We start from the raw sequence: 16,284 nt of genomic DNA on the forward strand, positions 1-16,284 counted from the left end.
TACAGGAAGGAGTGTGTGAAGGATGCAGCCAAGGTAACAGAGAGCCGGTGGGCTTGTAATGAATATTAGGAGAGAGCCTATCCCCAGAAACATGGACAACGTGAAAGTGAGCAAAGCAAATTTAGCTAATTTTTTTTCTCCTTCTGGACAAGAGTATGAAGCAGCTTTGATATTGACACCGATGTATCAGAAATTGGTATACAGGTGGTTGTATTAATGCTGTTTCATGCTCTCTTGCAGCTGAAATAGTCAACTTTGCTTCCAAATTCCACCCTTTTCTCATCTTCATATGGTCCTCCCTGACCACTTCTCTTGTCCAACTTCCTATCTCTATTCCTGAGGATAAACGTTTTACTAATAATAGGTCCACTGCCAATGTGTGGGACTTCCTGCCGTACACCACCTCACACCCTGCTTCCTGTAAGAACTCAAAGAACAAAGAAAATTACAGCACAGGAATAGGCACTTTGATCCTCCAAGCCTGCACCAACCATGCTGTCTGACTGAACTAAAACCCCAAACGCTTCCGGATATCATATCCCTCTATTCCCATCCTATTCATGTAATTGTCCAGATGACCCTTAAAAGTCACTATTGTATCTGCTTCCACTATCTCCTCTGGCAGCGAGTTCCAGGCATCAATCGCCCTCTGTACAAAAAAAAAATCTGCCTCATACATCTCCTTTAAACCTTGCCTCTTCCACCCTGGGAAAAAGCTCCTGACTATCCACTCTGTCCACGCCCCCTCAGTCTTGTAGACTTCTATCAGATCACCCCTCAACCTCCATTGTTCCAGTGAGAACAAACCATGTTTCTTCAACCTCTCCTCATACTTAATGCTCTCCATACCAGGCAACACCCTGTTAAATCTTTTTCATACTCTTTTCAAAACCGCTGCATCTTTCTGATAGTGTGTTCAATTCTGATTACCACTATATTCCAAGTGTGGCCTAACTAAGATTCTACAAAGCTGCAACATGACTTGTCAATTTTTAAACACAATGCCCTAGCCGAGGCAACATGCTGTGTGCCTTGTTGACTAGTTGCTCCACCTGCGTTGTCACTTTCAGTGACCTGTGTATGTGTAGTCTCGCTGCCTATCAATACTGTTAAGGGTTCTGCCATTTGTTGTATATTTTCCATCTGTATTAGATCTTCCAAAATGCATTGCCTTTCATTTGTCTGGATTAATCTCCATCTGCCATCTTTCTGCCCAAGCATCCAACTGATCTATAATCCTACTGTATCCTCTGACAGTCCTCATCGCTATCCGCAATTCCACCAACTTTTGTGTCATCTGCAAACTTACTAATCAAACTGGTTACATTTTCCTCAATATATATTACAAACAGCAAAGGTCCATGTACTGATCCCTGAGGAATGCCATTTGTCACAGGTCTCCATTCCGAAACACTTCCATCCCATTCTCCCAGTTTCTCCATCCTGGTCATATCCGTTCTGATGATGCTGCCCTCCACAATGGCAGTTCTGATGTGTTTTCCTTTATTCTTAACAGAGGAATTCCCCGCCCCTCCACACCTGTGCTTGAAAGGGCCTTCAAGCGAGTCTGACACATTTCCAGCACTTCCACCATTGCTCTTTCCACTCATTCCCAGAACCATGATAGGATTCCCCTGGTCCTCACTTTCCATCCCACCTGACCTCCTATTCCACTGATGAAAAAGAGTCGTATTGTACTAGAGGTGTTGACTCTGTGTTTTTCTCTCACTGCAGATGTTGCCAGACCTGCTAAGTTTTTTGAGCACTTAGTGCTTTTTAAAAGATCTCCAGCAGATGCACCATAAGCCATTGCTGTCCCATATGTGCACAGAAACAACTTTAAGGGTACCCTGGGATGACATTCAATCCCAAGTATTGGAGGTAGTGATACCACTGCAGAAATGCTAACAATCAGCACGAGTGAGAAGTCCTGCTTACAGAACTTGCATGGATCCCAAATTGACCATGGGAATGTCACTTTCTGCTTTGATACAAAACCAATCCACCATTCTGCAAACATCTCCTCCATTGAATTTTAAAATTCATTGCCAAACTCTTGAAGTTGCATTGAAAACCCTTTGCACTTAGTGAAACATTACTGGCAGAATAGAGCCATTCTTTACAACTCTTGGATCGGTGTGAAAGTAAAAAATTAGCAATGAACGCACATTTCGTTATCACTTCCAGATATTTACTTCCTCTCCTCGCCCCTTCTCCAGCATTGTTCTTTGAATCCAGCACCCTTTCAATTCCCCTCTATCCCTAAACCCTCTCCGTTTTCCCCTTATCACTTTCATTGTCAATCATTCCACCCTTCCCATTCACAATCATTCCATTCCACCCCTCCTCCTCCATATTGCATGATTCCAGTGGCTAATGTGCCAGTCTGGGACCCTCCCTGTTCTCTACAGTATACAGAATCTGCAAACCTGGTGATAGAACAAAGGGCGGAGTTTAATGGTACCTTTGTGGCAGGGCTGCAAGATGCTGTGTGTTATTTAAAACGTCACTAACTCCAGCACGAGCATAAGATCTTGCCAGCAGGATGGGCCATAAAACTCCATCCCAAGTACTACTCTGGTGCATTATCAGTGGGATTCTAGGAGAGAGGATTCAGCTGTGCTGAGTTAATTGTTCTTCAAGACTTTTGTTAGAAAACTCTGATGCACTGACCATCATTGTGGGATGTTGACAATGTGCAATTTAATATATTAAGAGGTTGATGGTAAAATAAAAACAACTTGTACATCTCTTCAAAAGCTACACAAGTATTCAGAGTGGGGCAAGCCATCTCATTAGATTTGGGGCAAATCCTGCTATTTGAATCAATGACCCATTCTGAGTCAAAGTTGATGATCTTAATAAGTATTAATGTCAAGGGAAGAAGCAATGTGGACTTTATTGTGTCTCTTCACATATTCTTAGTGGAACTCAAATTGGACTTGATCGGCTTTTTTTCATCAAAATCATCAGTCTGGGATTATCTAGCCTTATGTCTTGAAATTGTCTTGCTCACGTGTCTTCTCAGTGTTCTTGGCCTGTGGTTTACTATCATTCTTCTTTCCCCCATAATCATTTTGCATTTATTGTGTTCTCTTAGAAAAAAATCAAAGTGCGCGAAGTGGTTTTCCAATCCTCTATTTTGTGATATTACAACGGTCTTTTAGTTACAGGTTTTAAAATGAGAAGGTGTTATAAAACATGCAATCTCATTTGTTGTTTTCCCTTCAAAATTAATTTGTCAACTTAAAATACAAAATATGTTTAATTTTCATTTAAGCTTCTGTGAATTCACTTACTGATTCTTCAGGTACTTAACCAGACGGAAAGTCATCGCCGCCGGGTCCTGCAAGAAGCAGCAAAAAGCCTCCAAAACTGGCAAGTGAAGGTTGTGAAAATGAAAGCTATCTATCATACTCTGAACCTGTGCAACATTGACGTAACCCAACAGTGCCTTATTGCAGAGACCTGGTGTCCAGTAGCTGATATGGATAGGATCAAGATGGCACTCAACCAAGGGAAGGTGAGCAGCTGAACTATGAATAAGGCAGCATATCGAGGGCATGTAATGCAATGAAGGGAATTCGCTGAAAATGGAATTACCTGATTTACTGTGTCTGTTGTTTTGCTCATGGGAGATTCATATATCACCTGTTTTTATTTTGCACAAATGTGCCTAGAAATTGCTGAGGTTTGCTACTTTGTAACTATGATCTCAGTAGTTCCAACATCCCTGCAGGACAATCGAAGAAGAATCATGAAATAATAAGAAAACCCTTGAGCTGCAAGGCATTGGATTACAGGTTAAAGTTTATAAAGGAGTTTGGGCTGGATTCTGCTGCAAAGCAGGGCTGTTTTAAACAGCACTATTATTTTTTCACAAATCTGATGGTAATATCAGCTGAGCACAGATGTACAGTTCAAAGTGAAACCCCTGCAGTTGCTATCCAAGATGTGCCACATCTCTATAAGCCATACATTAAGCATCATCTTGCTGTCTAATTCCTAGTCCAACTATGTTATCCAGACAAATGTTCTTGTTTCTGGCTCTATGAGGAAGGAGCCATTGCCAGATCTGAGCTGGAAAATGAGGTGGATGAAATGGTTCATGCCTCAGTAGGGGAGCACTTGGGCAACAGTGATCGTAGTAAAGTTTGAGTTTACCTCTGGAAAAAAAATGGGGAAATTTAAATTTAAAAAAGATGAATCTATAGGTTGAGATCAGTCCTGACCCAGGTAAATTGGAATGAAAGATTGCTAGACAAAACTGTAACAGAACAATAGCCATCCTTTATAGAGGCAATTGTTTGGGTACAGTTGAGGTACATTTCCGGAAGGGGAAAGGTACAGTGCACTGCATAGTGAAAGAGATGGGAAATAAGCTGAAGCAGAAATAAAGGATCCATATCAGACAAGTGTAGATTCAATTGAAAAAGCATGGTTTAGATGATGCACTTGACAAAATCGACTTTCATACATAGCTGAGAGAATTAGTTAAGTTAATGCTGTTGATACTGCGTACATGAGGTATTTGATAAGATGCCACATTAGTAACTTTGCCAGCTCTTGGAATAAAAGAACAGGGACAGTGTGGACACAGTTTGTGAAAAGAAGCAGTAATGGTGAATGGTTATTTTTCAAACTAAAGGAAGGTGTACAGTGGGGTTCCAAGAGTTGGTACTGGAATCATTGCTTTCCTTGACTAGGAGGGAAATGATAATCCTTCAGGACAGAGGTTGGTGGATATATGAAACTTAACAGAAGAGAAGTGTGAAATGATACATGTTGCTGAATAAGGAAAGGCAATATAAAATAAAGATACAATTCTAAAGTGGATGCAGAGGGATGTGAGGACATATGTACACAAATTATTGAAGCTGGAAGGTTGAGAAAATGATTAAAAAGGCATTCAGGACCTTGGGCTTTCTCATTAGGGGCAAGAAAGTTATGCTGAAACTCTGATTTGTCTTCAGCTGGGTATCACACTTTAGAAAAGGATGTGCAGCCTCTGACTAGAAACAAACAGTAGGTCAATGGCAAGTGTGGGAGAAATGGGACAAACTAATTTGTTTTTGTCTGATGGCCACATGGCTAGTTCCTGATAGAACCATTCTAAATATCCTTTTATCAACAGGGTAGGTTTCGACTATTGTTGAACAACCTCACTAGCACTGAAAAATAACTTTGACAATTGTAGAGTTTCATTCCTTCAGATTTTAATTGTTCTTGAAGTTTTTTTTTAATTATTACATTTTGCCTTTACTTATTGGCTCTTTTATCCCTCTCCCAATCCAGCATTTTGTTTCCTGGTTTATGGTCAAAAGAAACAGCGGGTGCCATTCATCACTCCCTTACCACAAACCTGAGCCCACCAACTGCTAGTAATATCTAATCTGAAATTGGGTGAACTATTATGTTGTTACATTACTGAGCTTAACCTATCATTACCCGTACAAGAGGCCCTACTTGTAATCTCTACTTTGAGTTAATTGAACCCAGCTAGCAGTGGCAGTAGGAGCTTGGGAATGGAGTAACAACCCAGAGTTCCTCTTCTGATGATGAATTAGTGACCGTGGTCTACTGCTGCTGGAAAGTGTGCATACACGAACACACCAGGTGATCTCAGTCATGATGTATTCGTGCTGTTGATGAATGGTAAATCTTGCCTCTAATTGAACACTGAATGAAATGTGCTGTTTTTTTTGTACCTCAGGAGCGTAGTGGTTCCAGTGTCGATCCGATCATGACAGTAGTGCAAACCCAAATGGCCCCACCCACCTTTAACAGGACGAATAAATTCACAGCTGGGTTCCAGAACATTGTGGATGCGTATGGGGTGGGAACATACCGAGAAATGAACCCTGGTAACTCGATTTTCAAATGTTTCTATCTGTGCACAAGGATGTTAAGTGTTGAAGTTGAATTGAAGAAGGAAAGGCAACCAGTGTGATCTAGACGGTCTGTTAACCATGGGCGTAAATCCTGTAATGGCCGCTAAATCTTATGAGCAGCCAAAAACAGGATTTGCACTGGGAGATCATAGTTTTGATGTCTTCCATCCAGCGAGGGCACGAACCTGATATCCATAAATTTAAATAAATTTCAATATAATTAATGGGCTTGACACCATAGCATCTACCCACCATGTATCCTTTTCCCTGGCGGCATGTCATTACGCTGGCGTGGATCACTATCAGTTTTCTAAAGCAAAAATGAGTCATGATGACCATGCCAAGGAATGGAGGTGCTTATAAGTCCTGGAGATTGAGGGACAATCTCTGTGGCATCCTGGAAAACCCAAGATGGCAGTGTCACAGAGGCAGTGCCAGGGGAGCTCTGGCAAGGAGGTAACCCTCCTTCGTTGGAATGGGTGGCGTTTTCTTTGTGTGGTGGGGGGGAGGGGCAGTGGGGGAGGAAGAGGGAGGGGGCAGCCTGCGATGGGTGAGGTGATACCTTAATGTTGGCATTCTGGTGGAAGGGTGGACCTGATGCTTGGGGTAGGATCCTAATGTCCATGTGGGAGAAGGGGGGGCCTTAAATACAAAAAGGGTGGCATGGTGGCATTGTGGTTAGCACTCTGCCTCCCTCACAACACCAGGGCCCAGGTTCGATTCTAGTCTTGGGCAACTATCTCCATGTCTGTGTGGTTTTCCTCCAGGTGCTCCAGCTTCCTCCCAAAGCTCAAAGATGTGTAGGCTAGGTGAATTGACCACAGGAAATACACTTTTTTCTGACTGTGTTGCCCAGTTACCTAAGTTGAAACTTCTCTGCTTACTATATCGGCTTCTTGTGGACCTGAAGAGGTTTAAATTTTCTTTTTGTCCACTGCCATATTACTCCTCCTACTGCAAACAAATGTCCCCCAGCCAACCTGATAACCCCTCCTGTTACACAAATGTCACCCTTTGCCAGAGAAGTGGCTTAGGATGAGAGGTCACTTACTGTTGGAATACCATTGATTAATCCATGGGGCTGGTTAAAGGATAGTCAGGGCTGGGGGGAAGGGCATGCTGTCAATTATTCCCAATGAAATGGAATCCTTTAGTAGTGTGAAATCTGGCAGAAGGACATGCAAACGCTGTGATTTTTTTTTTTAGTGAATGGTAATTGGTAGTAAGATTTTGGTTTGGATCCCATGACTACTGACACTAAAACCAGCCTTGAGCCAATTCTGTGCACCCATTCACACTCACTCATGTCTTGTTTGCTTTAAAACTGAAAATATTTAGCTTTTTCGAACTTGATTGCTGTATTTCTTTTATTCCATTCTGTATTTGATATTCTAAATGTACTAACCTTCTTGATACAACCCTGTGATGTACAACAATTTGAGAGAAGTCAAACTATTTTGTACTTTTTACTTGCAGCTCCCTATACTATCATCACCTTTCCATTTCTATTTGCTGTTATGTTTGGCGACTGTGGGCATGGAGCAGTTCTTCTGGGCTTTGCACTCATCATGATTATTAACGAGAAAACATTTGCTGCCCAGAAAGGTGGCAATGAGGTGAGTGAAACTTTTGAAAAGTTTGGTGTATACTTTTAGTGGAAACACAAATGTCATTAGCCTGAGTTTAGGTCAAAATTTGGGTGATGAGGTACCAGTAGCCTGAGGTTATTCGTGCCTTCACCTGTTGCCTGATGTTGTACCTGTCTCTCGAGCAGATGATTCTGGATTTAAGTGTGATCCCTGGATTACTTAGTTATGGTGTGAAGAAAGAAAACCTGCACTTAGAAAGCATTTTTCACCATCTCAACGTGGCCCAAAGCTTTTCAAAAACAGCAAAACACTTTTGACGTGTAGTCACGATCATAATTAGGAAACAGAACAATCAATTTGTGCACAGCAAGCTCCCACAAAGAGCAGTGAGATAATGATCAGATGATCTGTTTTATGGTGTTGGCTGAGGGCCAAATGTCAAGGACACCATATGAAAGGGTTAATAATTTCTCAAAGCTGAATCTCAGTCACACAGAAAAAACTATGTGCAAATGACAGGTCTTGATTAAAGTAAACCCGGTTAAGAATCAAGGACCATTTAATGTGTAGCTGCAGTTCATGTCTGCCCATTAGGACAAGGAAAAATTGAATGGGAGGTTAAGATACCTTTGTTAGAGATGTAGCTATTTCTTGATGATATAACATGCACAAGTTTTAATTGGATATTAGCATATTATGCATGATGTAACTTTAACTATGATTGGATCAAGATAATGCCTATACTTGGTATATGCTAATTACTTGTAACTGGAGCTGAACTGTAATTGCCTATCTGTTTCTGAATTTTTCACTCTAGTCTGAATGATTTCATTGAGTCCTATAGCTATAGTCTTTTAATAAATCATTTTAAACCATTCCGTGACTTTCTCTGGAAATGATAGTTTTAAATACAAAAAGAAAACTATTGTAACAGCCCCCTAACACCATGCCTAGCTGACATGGTTATTATGTGAACCATTCAAGTCAGGAAGATCCCAACTTTGAACTCTAGTCTCTGTTCTGTTTGATTATAACCATTATAATGATGAGTTGCTGCACGTTGTCTTAGCTAGAAATGGGAAAGTTCTGCAGACAAATGATATGGTTGCCAAATGAGGATAGACCAGGCTCAGCTCCCATTCACTTTAGAACAGGCTACTGTCAGGGCTTAAAGATCATTTGAGTGAGGTGCCAATGGAAGCATATAGAACTGTAACCTAACCAAAAGCCAAGCCTTCAGGAATAGAGAAGGTAATTGTCAATTGTCAATTTTGATTAAGTGACTACTTTCTCCTTTCTCTGTACAATTTTCTTAAGTCACACCTCAGCAGAGAGCAGGTAACTGAGCTGGGGCTGGTGTCTCATTACGTCCTTCTGCTTGTAAAAAGGCCATGAGAGAAGACTGAAGTTAATGCATCAATGCAGTGATAGTTGAAAGTCCATTCTGTACCCTATTGTGTTGTATAATGCTGTTATTGTCCATTATTGCTATATACTTCATGTTGGCGGGGATGGCTTCATTCTTTGGATGGTATTGGTGAAGCAACCGACTATATTCAAATTGTACTAAATTTAACTTGTGAAATGACACTTGTACAGAAAAAGAAGAATGGAGCGTTCTGCCCCTCGAGCCTGTTCTGTCATTTTATTACAAAATGGATGATGTACGCCATTTTTCTCCATATCACTCCTCCCAAACTAATGTAAACAATTTCACAATTGACCTAAATGAAGCTTGTTACTATTTTTAACAGCCCAAATAAAACATTCTTCAATCTTCTCCAATCGAAGTTTATATAAAACCACATAATTACAATTACAAAATGGATTTTTAATTGTAATTTGAAATAATTTAAACCCCAGGTATCTTTTTTATGATCCAAGAAATTTGTTTCATTTCTTGGAGCTTCCAATATTTGGAGTGATTCACGAAATTTGTGGTTCGATGGAATAATATTGTTAGGTTAATTCTATACCTGTGTCCTTTTGTACTTAACTGGAAATGAAGTCTGAAACTTTTTGCCCCAAATTCAGATCTGGAACACCTTCTTCAGTGGACGCTACCTCATCCTGTTGATGAGCATATTTTCCATTTACACTGGATTCATCTACAATGATTGCTTTTCAAAATCCTTCAACATATTTGGATCGTCTTGGCATGTCCGAGCAATGTTTCGCAATGGAAGCTGGAAGTAAGTCTTTTAATTAACTCCCAGTAATAAAAGATCAGTTAGAAACATAGAAACTAGAAGCAGGCCTAGGCCATTCAGCCCTTTGAAACTGGCCTGGCATTCATTTTGATCATAGCTGATCATTGGATTCGATATCCTAATCCCACCCCCACGCCCCTCCCTTTCCTTTGATCCAATCATATAAATGCATGTCCAAAAAACTCTTGCCTTTTCTCCACCTTTCCATTTTCCAGGCAGGGAGTAATTGGGAGCAGAAACCTGAACTACATTTTCACCTTCCCTGTCCCAGGGTTGTTAAGGACAGCTGTAATCTCATAACACAGAATGGACCCACCAGTCGGAAGCGACCTGTTTATTTGGGGAGCTTTTCCCTTTGTTATTTTAAAAATCCTAACTGTATCCTCTCGATTTGTGATTTATTTTTCCCCAGGGCAGAAAGCCCCAGTTTCCTAATCCTGTCCTGATAAACTGGAGACCTTCAATTAGGGGCCTCAGTACCTCAAACTTAATATTTCACAGCTGTGTGTTTAAGTTCCTCCCATCTCTTGTTAATTCTTCCAGCCGTTTCATCCAGTCTAAGCAATGGATTGTACATCCCTCTCCCTCATGCACTTTGCCCACCATTAGTGACCATGCCTTCGGAGCCTAGGCCTCACATTCTGGTATTCCCTCATGATACTCTTGCCTGTCTCTACATCTTTGAGACCCTTCTTAACACCCAACTGTTGGAAAATGCCTTTGACCCTTTTCACAATATCTCCGCAATGTGTCATGTTGTTTTTACATAAAGGTACTGTACAAACAGTGGTATAAATTGGCGACACTCCTTTGGAATGTTTCCAAAATTTTGATGTCCTCTTGCTATATTTGCCAGTGTTTGTTTATTTTTGTCTGTCTAGGAAAATGTGATAACTCCTTATCCTTTTATTTTACTCTTTGTGCAGTGACCACGTAATTGAAAACAACCTGTTATTACAGTTAGATCCTGCTGTGCCAGGAGTATTCTCTGGAAATCCATACCCATTCGGCATTGATCCGGTGAGGAATATTATATTACCTACTCCATACTTTCCAACATCAATCATGGGACGGCCTACTGCACAGCTAGAAGCGTTCCATCTTCTCTGTTTCTTATTAGTTTCTGTTAACCAAATTACCAAATCATCAGCACCAGCACTTTGGTCAGAATGGATGAATTTGGGGCCTTTCAACACATTTTGATCAGTTTGAAGGAAAATGCTTTGTAAAGACCAAGATTGAGCTAATGACAGCCCATAACTGGATAAGGGGCAGTATAGAGATTAATCAGATATTAATTGTTAGAGTTTGCACATCTGTTAAGTTCACAGAGAAAGGAATTTAGTGAGAGTTTGCACGGTAATATTACTGATAATTTCGATCCTCAAATTGAACTAGTGGGGATAATGGCCTAGTGGTAATGTCACTATTTGTGATCCAGAAGCCCAAGCTAATGCTTTAAGGACATAAATCTCACCGTGACAGCTGGTTTAAATTAATGTATGGAATATAAAACTAATCTCACTATGACAACCATCACCATTTATTATAAAAACCCAACTACTTCACTAAAGTCTTTTATGGAAAGAAATCTGCTGCCCCTGAATGGCCTGGCTTTACATATGATGCCAGAACCACACTACTGTGGTGAACTCTTGAAAGTGGAGTCACAGGTGGTCAGGGTAGTGTAGAAGGCATTCTGCATGTTTGGTTTCATTAGTCAGAACACTGAAAACAAGAATTGAGACATCTTGTTGAAGTTGTACAAGACAATAATAAAGCCACAATACTTGGAGTATTGTGTACAATTCTGGTCACCCTATGATAGAAAGGATATTATTGAACTAGAAAGAGTGCAGAAAAGAATTATTAGGATGATACTGGGACTTGATGGATTGAGTTATAAAGAGAGGCTAGATAGATTTGGAATTTTTCCCGAGGAGCATAGGAATCTTGGGGATGATCTTGTTGAGGTCTATAAAATAGTGAGGGGCACAGATCAGCTAGATGGTCAACACCGTTTCCCAAAGGTAGGGGGAGCCTAAAACTAGAAGGTATAGGTTTAAGGTGAGAGGGGAGAGATACAAAAGTATTCAGAGGGGCAATTTTTTCACAGAGGCGGTGAATGCCTGGAACAAGCTGGTCAGAGATAGTAGTAGAGGCAGGTACAATATTGTCTTTTGAAAAGCATTTAGACAGTTACATGGGTAAGATGGGCATAGAGGGATATGGGCCAAATGCGGGCATTTGGGACTAGCTTAATGGCTAAAGCCAGGCAGTATGGACAAGTTGGGCCGAAGGACCCATTTTCATGCTGTAAACCTCTATGACTCTGTCTGAAATAGCCTAGCAAGTCATTTGATCCAAGGGCAATTAAGGATGGGCCTGGTCAATGATCCCCACATCTTGTAAAAGAATAACAGGAGAAAATATTTTGTTTGCCCCAACACTCCTAATAGATATTATTTGTTAATCCAAAGATTTGGAACATAGCTTCAAACAAGCTAACCTTCCTCAACTCTTACAAGATGAAGATGTCAGTTATCCTCGGTATTACACAGATGATCTTTGGTGTCATCCTCAGTATTTTCAATCACATGTAAGTACAAGAGATTATTTCTAGGTGTGCTTATGTAGACAAGCATTTACAGAACATTTTTAAAGAATACAGGGCATCGCAGAATAACACTTGAGAACCACTGGTGTAGTTTTAAGATTAAATCGCTTATGGAGAAATATGACAGTCAATGAGTACATAGCATAGTCCTGCAAACAACAAAGAGATAAAGACTACTTGTTTTGGTGATGATGGTTGAAGTCTAAATTTTTGCTGAACACCTGGGAACTATGCTTCATCTTCTAGATAGGGTGGTATATCATGGGCCTATCAGGCAGACACTTTCTCTGTTTAATGCCTGACCCGGAAGATGGCATCACTGACAGTGCAGCAGCCCTTCAGTGTCCCCTTGGATTTTATGTCTGCATTTCTGGAGTGGGGCTTGAATTTTTGACCTTTTGGGCAAGAATGGGCTACCTACTTGAGCCAAAGGGCATAAATGACTTTATGCTGCTGTTCCAATGGACTCCGAGTGGGCACAACTTGTGAATATGCTGCAACCTTCTTGTTTTTCCTTACCATGAGTAAAGACTCCCCCCTCAACTTCAAAAGCTGGAAATGAAGAGGCTGGAAGGAGGAAAAGTTCTTAAACCTGAGGTTTCCCTCCATATGGTGAGGGGGCTGAGAGTAGAAGAAAAAGTATTTCTCTATTGAGGATGGCAGTGGGCATCCAGACCCACCTCCATTCTCCAACCTCTACCAAAGTTTCAGGCAATGGTGTGAATTTGGCTGAACCAGTAGTGGTATTTGCATCAATGTGAAGTGGAAGTGAGTTGCACTCTTACTAATCCCACATATTCTGCAGCCACAATGTACCAGTGCAATCACAGACCGAGGACTATCAGGCTCGGCTTTCTGCACACCTTCTCCTTCCATGTAAGTAGCATACAAACTGTGTCAAATTTATATTTCGCTTGTAAGTTTCTCTCACTTCAGCTAAGCTTCCAGCACTTGATTGGCTCAATTGTGATTTCTTAAATATACTTAGGAATACTGTTGTGATTGTCAAAGATAAATCACCTCTGCATCAAGACATCACTGCAAAAATTCCTCGGGGTAGTCCCTTTGGCGCAACTATCAATGCCTTTCTCTTCATGAGATCAGAAGTGGAGTATATGCCGATGACTGACTACACAGTATTTGAAGCAGTCTATGCCAGCGAGACCCAGACAAGATTCAGGCCACACAAATGCCAGGCAATGAACATCTCCAGTAAGAGAGGATTTAACCATCTCTGCTTGACGTTCAATGGCATTACCATTGTTGATTTCCTCACAATCATCATCCTGGGGTTACCATTGACAGAAAATGGACTGAACCAGCCACATAAATGTAGTGGCTGCAAGAGCTGGTCAAAAGCTGGGAATTCTGCAGAGTAACTCAACTTCTGGGTCTCAAGCCTGTTCGCCATCCACATGGCACAAGTCAGGAGTGAGATAGAATATTATTCACTTGCTTGGATGAGTGCAGCTACAAAAACACCTGAGAGATTTGTCTCCCTTCAAGACAAAGCAGCCCATTTGATTGGCATTCCATCCACTCCCTTCAACATTCACTCCCTTCATCACTAACTCAGTGAAAGCAGTATGTTACACGTTCACAATGCATTGCAGAAATTTACAAAGTCTCCTTCAACAGAAACTCATCTCTACCACACAGCAAACTCGTGGGAACTCCACCACCACTTCCAAGTTCCCCTCCTAGCTGCACACCATCCTGATTTGGAGTTATATCGCTGTCACTTTTATTGTGATTTCTTAAATCTTGGGAAGATTATTGTGATTGTTACAGACTGATCATCTCTACTCCATGACATCACTGCAAGAATTCCTCAGTGTAGCAAAAATCCTGGAACTCCCTCCCTGACAGCTCTGTGAGTGTACCTGCACCACGTGAACTGCAGGGGTTTAAGAAGGCAGCTCACCACCAGCTTCTCAAAGGTGATTAGAAAGGAAAATAAATGCTGGGCTATCACCGTTGCCCACATTCCAAGAACAAATAAAAAGAACGTCTCACTTCTGAGTCTGCAAGTCATGGCCTTACTCCAGAGACCGGAGATCCAGACCCGCGTTCCTCTGCAGTATAGAAGCAGTCTTGCACCATTGGAGATGCACTGTGTGGGTGGATTTTAATCTGAAGCCCTCTTGAGTGATTGTAAAACATCACATGACATGAAGGAGTGGGGGAGCTTTGCCTTACAGTCTGGCCAATCTTTATCACCCAACCACCAGCACTATTAAATTGTTGTGGGATCTTGCTGTGTAAATTTAGTTTCTATATTTCCTTCCTCAACACAGTAACTACACTTCAAAAGGACTTCATTGGCTGTCAACTGCTTTGGAACAGCCTGAGGTTGGAAAATGCAGGAGGTGAATCCAAGTCCTCCTTTCTCTTTATAATTATTGATTGCCGGTTAGTTATTGGGCAAAGAAATTATCAGTTTTCTCAGCAGCTTGATCATTTTTTCTTTCAATCGCTGCTTTTCTCTCACATCTAGAGTGCACCCACAAGTCACAATCAATCAGTACTCTAGAGTTTACCTTTGGGAAGTGGTTTCATTTGTTACACAGATAGCAATGCTGTGCTAAAAAGTGCTTCTGTGAGAATTCTGTAAGAATGTGCTGAATAAGAGCATTCATCTTTCTTCCTAACTCAGCAGCCCTTTCATTCTTCTGAGAATTCAATTAGATCAGTAATGAACTTCCCCACAATTAACAGCCGTATTCAATAAGCAGGCTGGTGGGTTCCAGATCAATTAGTTGTCTTCCCTGCAGTACATCAGGAAACCAGTAGGTGTTGCTGTGTTCTAAACAAATGAACAAATCTGTCACTCAAGGACTTGTAAAATATATTACAACAACTTGCATTTATATAATTTCTCTTATGTAATAAATCGTACCATGTTGGCATAGTGACAGTGGTGCCTCACAGCAACAGGGATCCAGATTTTATTCCATTATTGTGCCACGATCTGTGTGGAGTGTGCACGTTCTCCCGTGTCTGCGTGGGTTTCCTCCAGGAGCTCCAGTTTCCTCCCACACTGCAAAGATCTGCAGGTTAGGTGGATAAGCCATGCTAAATTGCCCCTTAGTGTCCAAAGATGTGTAGGTTAGGGTAAATGAGCAAGGTTATGGGGATCAGGTGGGGAGGGGGTTAACGTGAATTGCAACACGTGTGTTGAAGAAGGAGACCAAAGGAGAGGTGTAGGAAAGGTATGCTTGGAGTTGAAGTAACTGAAGGCATGGGCTACCAATGGTGAAGCAATTAAATTTGGGCCATTCAAGGTGCCTAAATTAGAGAGGGGTGGGTAGATATCTTTGATGATTGTGGGGCTGCAGGAGATTACATTGATAGGAAGGTGCAAAGGATTTAAAAACAAAGATGAGAATTTTAAAATCAAGGCATTGCTTACCTGGGGCCAATGAGCACAGGGATGATAGCTGAATGGACTTGGTGTGAGATAGGACATGGGCAGCAGAGTTTCGGATAATGTTAAGGTCACAGAGACTAGAACAAAGGAGGTCAGCCCATGTGCTATTTATTCATTTGTTGGTGTCACTAGTTAGACCACCATTTATTGCCTATTCCTCAAATGTTGAAATAGTCAAACTTACAGATAACTATTATGAATGAAGGTTTTGGCAGCAGATGAGATGATGGGAAAAGTCACACAATCTGATGAGATATGTACAGGTGGCCTTAGTGATGGTATGGCTCAGTGGCCATCAGCTCATCTCAAGGGAGGAGTGTTCCACAGACTAACAACCCTCTGAAGTAATAATTTATCCTCATCTCCATCTTAAATGAAAGACTCCTTATTTTTAAACTGTGTCCCTTATTTATCGTGTCTCGCTCAAAGGGAAACATTCACCCTGTCAAGTCCCCTCAGGATCTTGTGTGCTTCATAGAAGAATCATAGAATCCTTACAGTACAAAAGGAAATCATTCTGCTCATCGAGACTGAACCAACAACAATC

At 41.2% G+C, this 16,284-nt stretch overlaps 1 protein-coding gene across 1 annotated transcript in view; it reads left to right on the forward strand.

The window, feature by feature from the left end:
- The window catches only part of LOC145344004 (V-type proton ATPase 116 kDa subunit a 4-like), a 90,927-nt gene that overhangs the window by 56,190 nt on the left and 18,453 nt on the right, over nucleotides 1–16,284 (forward strand). Inside the window, exons 10-15 of the mRNA XM_080190651.1 lie at nucleotides 3,311–3,523; nucleotides 5,714–5,864; nucleotides 7,368–7,507; nucleotides 9,515–9,672; nucleotides 10,617–10,710; nucleotides 12,171–12,289. Of these exons, the coding sequence (XP_080046777.1) occupies nucleotides 3,311–3,523; nucleotides 5,714–5,864; nucleotides 7,368–7,507; nucleotides 9,515–9,672; nucleotides 10,617–10,710; nucleotides 12,171–12,289 (875 nt within the window). The remainder of the gene's footprint in view (nucleotides 1–3,310; nucleotides 3,524–5,713; nucleotides 5,865–7,367; nucleotides 7,508–9,514; nucleotides 9,673–10,616; nucleotides 10,711–12,170; nucleotides 12,290–16,284) is intronic.

Source organism: Carcharhinus amblyrhynchos, chromosome 6 (assembly GCF_965287045.1).
Source record: "Carcharhinus amblyrhynchos chromosome 6, sCarAmb.v2.hapA, whole genome shotgun sequence".
Taxonomy (NCBI): domain Eukaryota; kingdom Metazoa; phylum Chordata; class Chondrichthyes; order Carcharhiniformes; family Carcharhinidae; genus Carcharhinus; species Carcharhinus amblyrhynchos.